The sequence below is a fragment of the Lycorma delicatula genome, chromosome 11, assembly GCF_047948215.1.
Source record: "Lycorma delicatula isolate Av1 chromosome 11, ASM4794821v1, whole genome shotgun sequence".
Lineage (NCBI taxonomy): Eukaryota > Metazoa > Arthropoda > Insecta > Hemiptera > Fulgoridae > Lycorma > Lycorma delicatula.
This window is the reverse complement of record NC_134465.1, coordinates 22,347,022-22,355,999: the sequence shown is the minus strand read 5'-3', so window position 1 is coordinate 22,355,999 and position 8,978 is coordinate 22,347,022. Positions and strand designations below refer to the sequence as shown.

Below are 8,978 nucleotides of genomic sequence, written 5' to 3'. Positions count from 1 at the left end.
ACATAAAATTGCCTGTTAAATTACATATATACAAAATGTATATCTGTAATTTAACAGGCGTCCACATCAGATTTTTTTCATTAAATTAAAGGTCTAGCCGAGTTTCCAGTAATAAGAAACCGCCAATGAAGAGCTCATGGAGGAAGTTAACAATCGATTGGACACCCCAGAAGCAAATCTACTTTGCGACTGAAAAAGCTATAGTCACTGAACGGGAAGTGTATCGGGTGTAAGTTGGTAGAGTGACGAGCAACGGGTGATGTTTAGAAATATAGATATGTCGGCGATGCATATACGTACCGTAATTCTTTATCTCTAATCTTTTCAATAAAACATATTTTGAAATAGCCATCAAATATTTTCCTTGTTTATAAGTTTTGTTAACATCTAAGCTATACATGTTTTTTTTTATTACAAGCTGCATTACAATTTATTTGTTCTACTTTTTTTTTGAGATACGAACAATATTTTATTGGACAACTCGTAATAAATTCAATTGTATTATTATTTTATACTTCGACATACAGTTATGTCACTGGAAAATTAGATTTCTAGCTAATCGTGATTTTCAATAATCTTATTTAGATACATCAAGCCCGCTTTAACTACGTTCTTAAACTACTCAAAGCATCGTTATTTACCAGAAGCACGCTAACCGTAAAATTCGACTAGCATTCGATGCGATTCTGCAGCAGTTTTCTTTAAACGGTAACAGAAAATCAATGCTGTCCGCAAATCTCGACATGTTCAACGCTAATTAAAACTATGCTGTTGTATGAAACTTTTATTGTTACAAGTTGAAAATCTTTGACGGCTGTCAAAGAAAGAAAACGGTGCGAATGATGCAGTTTGACGGTAACTACATCGACAGCTACGGCCATTTACGGACAAATTCCGGTTTCATATTTACACACCTGGTAAACAACCTAAAATTTCAAAAATATTAAAAATTACACGGCACTTTAGGTCCGCTTGTAAGAATTACAAACGGTTTTCTTCAATTAAACTGCTTTCATGCAAGCGAATGTTTTATTGTACATTAGGAAGCCAACCCGCTGAAATGTACTATTCAGAGCTACCAGTGATATCTTCACTCGCTCATTCAACAAACTGTATCGCATGAACATCATTTCTCTCAGAGAAAACTCTTGAATAGTCTTTATATAAACTACACAGAGTAAAACTCAGTGAAGACGGTAAACAGGCAACCACTTCACTGCTAACTTTATCTTAAAGCCCGACTTTGAATTGTTGATGACTGTAGTCATCTTAAGGGAACACCTATGAAACATACAACTATAACCGTTACAATCGTAGCAGTACATTTAATATTTCAATAATAATAAAGTTTTATTTTAGCTTTTAAGCCGTATTTTGAGTTTACTCAAATTTTGACTGCAAGAACATCCGAGTAAGACCGGGTCAGATCAAGCATTCTCTTTCTGCTAACAAAAAAATCCTTACCAATACAACATACCTTTTACTTATGAAGATTTTCCAAAATTCCACTTCTTCTTTTCTGTCTCTTCCTTAGTCATATTTTAAAAGTTTTCAGTTTAAAATTCAACTGAAATATAGATGTACATAAACTTACATTTAAGTTATCGACAATTTTAATTTCCAAATTATTTTAGAATATACTCAAGAGGAAGTAGTATTGTTATCATAGCGATGGCTATTGCGATGTATAATTTTTGACATGGTGCATGGACATTGAGATGTAGCAAAAATGTATGTCGGTTTCTATTTTCTTTAATACAAGGTCTATTCAGAAAATAACCAAACGTTTTTTATTACGTACCAAGGGAGATATTTGGTCATGCGGTTGGCAGCATTGTGTTCCGCATAACCTCCTCTGTAACCGCATGTTCTTGGATTGTTGATATTTCGTTTAGGTTTTTTGTGTTAATGTTATTTGAGTGCGATGTGTTTAAATGTTAGTAGCGATTTTTGTATTGTGAGATTTTCGGGAGCAACAATACAACAAAAAACGTTTCACAGAAACATTTCAATCTTTGAAACAAGCTTATACAGATGATGCTCTGGTCACACGCAACGTTAAAAAGGTTTTCACCATTTAAAAGTGGTCATCAGTCGGTCGAAGATGACCCTCGACCAGGAAGGCCTTCGATTTCAACCGATGACACCCACGATCAGAATCAACAATCTCGCCATGAAAATCGCCGATTTCCTGTAAGAGAACTTGCAAAGGAGGTTAACATCTAAATTCTACCGTGCGAAGACATTTTGACTGAAAAATTGAACGCGCATCGAGTTGACGTTTGTCAGCAACTTTTTGAAAAGCCAATGACGATGAAACATTCACGCAAAGGATCATAACGGGAGAAGAAAGCCGAGTTTACGGCTAAGACATCAAGACAAAAGTTCAATCATCACAATAGATTGGCAAAGGATCTCTACGTCCCAAAAAAATCACATCAGTCTCAATTCAATGTAAAAGTGATGCCCTCTGTTTTTATTTTTTTTATTTTAATAGAACTGTCCATTTGAATTCTTCCCTCAAGGTGAAACACTGAACCCACATACACGGCGTTTTACAACGGTTTCATGAAAAAATTTGTAAAGAGACCAGAGTTGTGGCAAGATAACTCACGGTTCCTTTATCAACGCATCCACACACTCGGCTTTATCAATTTTTCAGTTTTGTGCCAAAAATCAGACGATTGTCCTCCCTCAGCCTTCCTACTCGCCAGACCTGGCTCCATGATTTTTTCTTATTTTTGAAATTAAAATCGTCGATGAAAGGATGCCGTTTTAAGACTATTGAGGATCTTAAAGCAAACTCATCGTGGATCTTAAAGGCCCTTTCAGATGAAACTTTCCAGAACTGCTTCGTGAAGTGGAAACGCTGCTGGGAAGTGTGCGTAGGTGATAGGTGGTAAGCGGAAGGGAACGGTTTTGATTGGGAGAGGAGAGGAGTACTTTGAAGGAGACAAGGACCAAATCTGTAAAATTAATTATAAAGATTAAAAAAATAAAGTCGGTTATTTTCTGAACAGACCTCATATCACAGGAAGAGGCTTATGTAGATTTAAAAATTATTAGGATGTCAGAAATATATTGTGGCGTGGATGTAATTAAATTTTTTCATCTATCAAGGGAATTGAGGAGATATAGAGGTACTGGGTGTCATATCTCGATAAAAATGTTTGAAGATTTAACTTTTTTCTTATCTATATTTATTGCTTATCAATGTAATTAATTAATACATGTGAAATGATCTTTTATTAAAAAAATCATTCCCTCCTCAAAAAAATTCAAACTTATGAATCTCAATGAACGTGATGGCTTTTACAAACTCTACTGGAATTTAATAGTTAATTATTAGTATAAAACATTTTTTAGGGTTGTTTATTTTAAAAGTATTAAGGAGGGAATATATTTTTATTATCACATATACATCTGAACCACGATTAGAAAAGCAACTGTGAATCACATTATTCCAAGTAATGCTACTCATTTGCCAGTTTTCCCCTTTAATTAATTTTCAATGTTGACGACAAGCATTTAGATCATTAACCTACGATCACAACAAATACAATTACAATTTTCATTACCAACAATGCAAACAAAAAAATAAGAAACGCTCTTACAGTTTTTAAAAATTTATAGATTAAAAAAAGGCTTTGAACTCATTAACAGCTTCATTTGAGAACAGAAAGATAATTAATGTAAAACTAATGGTTATAAAAGGCTTGCACTGGTAATTTTTTTCTCACAAAAACGAGATTAAAAAATTTAAACAGAAAGTAAGCATACTCTAATTTTTTCAATTTATAAAAAACAATTATTCTAATTTGTTAAAAAAAAATAGATTAAACGGTATAGTATTTCTATATTCTGTAAAAATTTATAAAATTGTAAAATTGAATATTGATAAAAGCTTGTTTTATTTTATTTCAGTACTTTAATTCTGATATACCTATGAGATCGGTTTTATCTTTGCGAGAAAATACAGAGTTTTCATAAAAATTCAAAACTATAATGTTCAATTAATAAATAATAATAATCGAGTTCATAATTACAAAAGCTAAACTAACATAAAACGAATAATATTGTCAAACTGTCATTTACAATTACTTAATAGCATTTCTTCAAGTACCAAATAAAGAAAATTGTCCTAACTCTAAGCTATACAACACTTGTTGTTAAGCAAGTAATGTCATTTATAACATACATATTAAGTTAAAACTCAACGCCTAAGCGACAAATTTTCATGATTTCATTTAATTCTAAGTTTGACAAAAGCTATATTACTTCATTTTAGCCTACTTAATTTTTATTTAATCATTTTAAACCGTAGATGGAAGGGAAGTGGGTTTTTGTACGTACAGGTTAACATCGATTAAAAAATTGTGGGGAAATTTTACTATCTTTGAACACAACTTGAGATGCGTTTTATACAAACTTTCATAACTATCTGTATAAATTAGGAAATTGAGTACAGATAAACCGGCGGTTTAATTATTACTTAAACAAAATCTTAATAGTAACATTGATAGAGTGCGATTTTTACATCTAACTTTTCATACAGGAGGTTAACAGTTCAAGGCCAGGGCTGACCATTAATGTATAGATTACAATATTGTTTACTAGGGTTCTAATTAACAACATCTATCCTGGCATTTGATATTTGATACTGGAATTTAAAAAGTCACAAGTATACTCGCTATAAAAAAAAAAACCTTTTTCTTATGGGCCGTAAAGCAACAAAGCTAAAATAAATATCTGAGGACTTCAACACATACGAATCAATCGATTAAAAGGTATACAGGAACAATGAAATCATTTATATCCCTATTATTTACAATGATGAAATATGTTCTAAGAATTTTACTAACTTAATTTTTTGTTTGTTCTGAAGATAATTTTGTAATTTATAAAATAATACATATTATAAAAAGCAAACTGGATCTGCTACATAACATTTACCACAGCGTTACATCTTCATATTAAGATATCGTAAAACAACTTGAAAAAATTTAAATGCATGAATCTGATATGAAAAACATCTTGAAGTGTTTATTTAGTTTTTTCCAGACCAAATTATTTAATCGAATAGAAATGTAAATGAAGATATAACTCCTATGCAAGTAGTACCGACGACAGTGTTTGAACTTCAATCACCGTACGTTAAAACAGCAAACACTACAAACAGCGCTAACACTATGTTATTCAGAGTAAATGTTACACTGAAATCACAGAAAGGATATCGATATTATTAACAGAACATGGAAATATAAAAAAAGAAGCTGCTCTTAATTTTTGACCGGCTGGTCTATTAAAAAAAAAAGTCATATCGTTTAACTGAAACCCTAAAGAGGTAAGCTACTCTCAAAAAGAAAAATTTAATATATATTTATTAGTCACTCATATCATACAATATATATACAAAGTAATTTTACTGCAACTTACTACGAACTGGAACAATTGAAGTTAAGATAAAAAAAAGAAGAAAAATTAAAGTATTTATAAAAAAAACAATATTGTTTATAATTATTATCATTATCAATAAAGCCTTTTCATAATATGTACATAATTAATCAAGTTTGTATTAAATTACTACAATAATGAAGGACAACGTAACATGTTTAAATAATAATAATAATTATAATAAAACTATTAAAATAATAAAATAAAGTAGACAATGGATAATTAATAAATGCAATAATATATTATATTACTGCATTATGGAATGCATTGGATATTACAACAATCCCATAATTAAAATTAAAAATATATATTTATATATATACACATATAATTTTATACTAATTTTTTTTTCTTTAGTTTTAAATGAACCGGTCTAATAAAAACGGGTAAGTGTTATCTACGTATAAAAATAATGATACACAAAATTCTGATTAATTTACTGTGCGTAATGAAGAATGAAAATTAAAATCATATGTATACAAAAAAAATTTGCCATTAAACAGCAAAGTATCATTTAATTTATACAATTTCTCTCTCCCCCCTCTCACTCTCTCTCTTTTATGTGCACATTCTTAGATAAATTATTAATATTATTTTTTTATCGCCGACAAACTTGCAATACTTAAACATTTTAAAAATAATAAGTAACATCTTTGTGAATAAAGACAAATCATAAAATTTTACGTCTTAAAAAACAAAAATCAATACACAACATAATAATATTTTCAATCTTTTTTATTAAAAAAAAATTTTGTTACAAGTTAACAATATTTGTATAACAAATCTGTACCTTTTCAATATATTTTATTATAACTGTACGTTTAAAACTTATTTTTTCGAGTACAGAAATAAGCTAAAATATTTCTTTTATAAAATATTAGAGATTGAAAATTTTGTACATTTAACACTGAAATAAAAAAAAAGAATTAATGCGCTATTAATTTTTCACCTTATTAATTTTTAACACCTTTATTATAATCGTTTAATAAAAAATTATTTTCTTTTTCAGTTGACATTCTAACTGTACATTAGTACAATTTTTAAAGAAAAAAATTACATAATATAAAAAACAGATGGCAAATTTTTATAACATCAGTAAAAAAAAAATATTTGGTATATGTAATTCACAATGTTACAAATTTATTTTATACAAAATAATACATAAAAAAATTATGAAGCGATATATTTATGAAATAACAATTACATCATAATAGCTGCTTTACAAAGGAAATTAAAATACTTCTTCCTGTTTCATATGTAAAAAAAAAAAAAAAAAAATCACAAAAATGTGAAATCACATTCACACACATTTTTTATTACCGTTGATAAAGCATTATTTCCAATTTTTTTTACATATTTTAAAATGTTCAAAAAATGTTTGTTTCTAAATATATAAAAATAATATAATTAAAAAAATATAACTCGATTTAAAACCATATATAATATATAAATATATATTGTTATTTATTAAATTTACACCAACATTCAACATTTTCACAAAATCTATATTCAAATATCAAACTTGTTTTTGTTAAGAATAAAAAGGGCAATATACTGCAAAATACATAAAAATATTAGTGTTACAATGGAAAAAACAAACTATAAAATCAATAACAATATAATATACATTAAAATATATAAGTACCTGAAAATCGCATTAAAAATTCATATTACTCTACCGATTTATTTGATAAATTAAACTTTGTTATTAGGAAAAAAGAATGGAAAAGAAAAAGAGAGAGAAAAATAAACTGTGTGTACATGTGTGGAAGTAACAAAACTTTGTATTAAGAAATATCTGTTATTAGAAAAACTAGTTTTTTAATATTTTATTAAATCTAAATAAATATAATTTTTTTACGTTCTATTTTTTTTTTTTATATAACAACTAAATATGTTTATTTTTTTCTTCGTAAAATTTTATCCTACTTTTTAATTTATAAGTATGTACTCAATGCGATGTTACTTATTTTAAAAACATTTAAATGTTGCAAATTTGTATCGATGAAAAAAAACAAAAAACAATTACACTTGCTATTTAATGGCTTCAATCTTAAACTTTGAAATATGTATATATATATCTTTTTATTTTCACATTTAATAGATAATTTTTCATCTTTTTCACAATACTAATAATTTTTTTTTGGGGGGAAATTATAATAATTAATACATTACAAGATTTCAGATTTCAGTATTCATCTGACGTGATTATTTTTCCTTAATATATTCATTTAATTGATATTGTTTTTATTAATTTCATTTTAATTATTATTTTTCATTAGTAAATCATCGGAATGAAATGTCATGCTTAAGTATTTTTATTCATACATAACACTTTCTACTTTGTTTCTCTTTAAGGTGGTGTTACAATTTAATAATAACAATAAACTTGGAAAGTTTCCATCCTTATTTTGTAGTAATTCTTTTTTATTCTATATAATAAATAGTACTGTATAAATAGAAAATAATATTATATTAATAAAATTGTTTTGCGATTCAAAGAAAAATGGAATAAATCAGTGTTCATATAGTTTTAACACACTGTAGTTTTCCAATAGAAAAAAAGTTAAAAAAAAAATCATGTTAATTATTATTATTACAATTTATGCACACAATATGTACATATATATTTGCATCATTACCGACATGGTTATTTTCTATGGGAAACAACAATACATACTACCTATACGAACACAAATTTATTCTTTAAAATGACAAAACAAATTTATTAATTAATAATATTATTTTTTACAAATATATTATTATTTATTATATACAGGATTATTACATAATAAAGACAGTGACTTCCATGTTTATGATTATTAAACTGTAACACCACCTTTAAGAGAAACATCCTAAAACTGAATAATATTTAATTTTTAAATTTAAATATTAAAAATCAAATTTCTCTTTTTTCCAATAAGGCGTTAATACAAATTAATAATAATAATAAATGTGGAAAGTCTCTTTCTGTATCGTTTTGTTTTTGAATTATTTTTTTTTATAATAATATTAATTACTTTATTTTATTTGGTGTAGAGGTAGATAGCGACGATGAGCCCGTATAGACCCAATACTTCAGCGAAAATTAATATCAGAATCATACCGACGAATAAACGCGGCTGTTGAGCTGTACCTCGGACACCAGAATCACCTACTATACCGATTGCAAAACCAGCTGCCAATCCGCTGAAACCGACCGCAAGACCTGCACCAAGATGGAGGAAACCTCTGCAACATAAACAAAAAGGAAAACTTATTTTAATTATGAAAATCGAAATCTCCCACAAACACCAGAAAAAAGAAACAAAATAAAATGTCATTCTTAGCCCTCTTTCACATTACTTCTAAATATTTTAAACACTGAAATTTAGAAGGCGCTTATAGATTTAACAATGAGGAAAACATGCGGTTTTTCCAAAGGAATGAAAAATTAAATTTTTAAAAGCGAATAAGAATAACAAAATTAATTCTCAGTATAACAAAAAAGGAGGTAAACGACACTGGTATTTCATCACGTACTA

General features: G+C 27.7%; 1 protein-coding gene across 1 annotated transcript in view; it reads right to left on the bottom strand.

Annotated features, from left to right (window-relative positions):
• Nucleotides 1–3,381: 3,381 nt before the first annotated feature.
• The window catches only part of LOC142332255 (V-type proton ATPase 16 kDa proteolipid subunit c), a 44,549-nt gene continuing 38,952 nt past the window's right edge, over nucleotides 3,382–8,978 (bottom strand). The window contains exon 3 of the mRNA XM_075378572.1: nucleotides 3,382–8,685. Coding sequence (XP_075234687.1) covers nucleotides 8,481–8,685 — 205 coding nt within the window. The 3' untranslated portion in view covers nucleotides 3,382–8,480. The remainder of the gene's footprint in view (nucleotides 8,686–8,978) is intronic.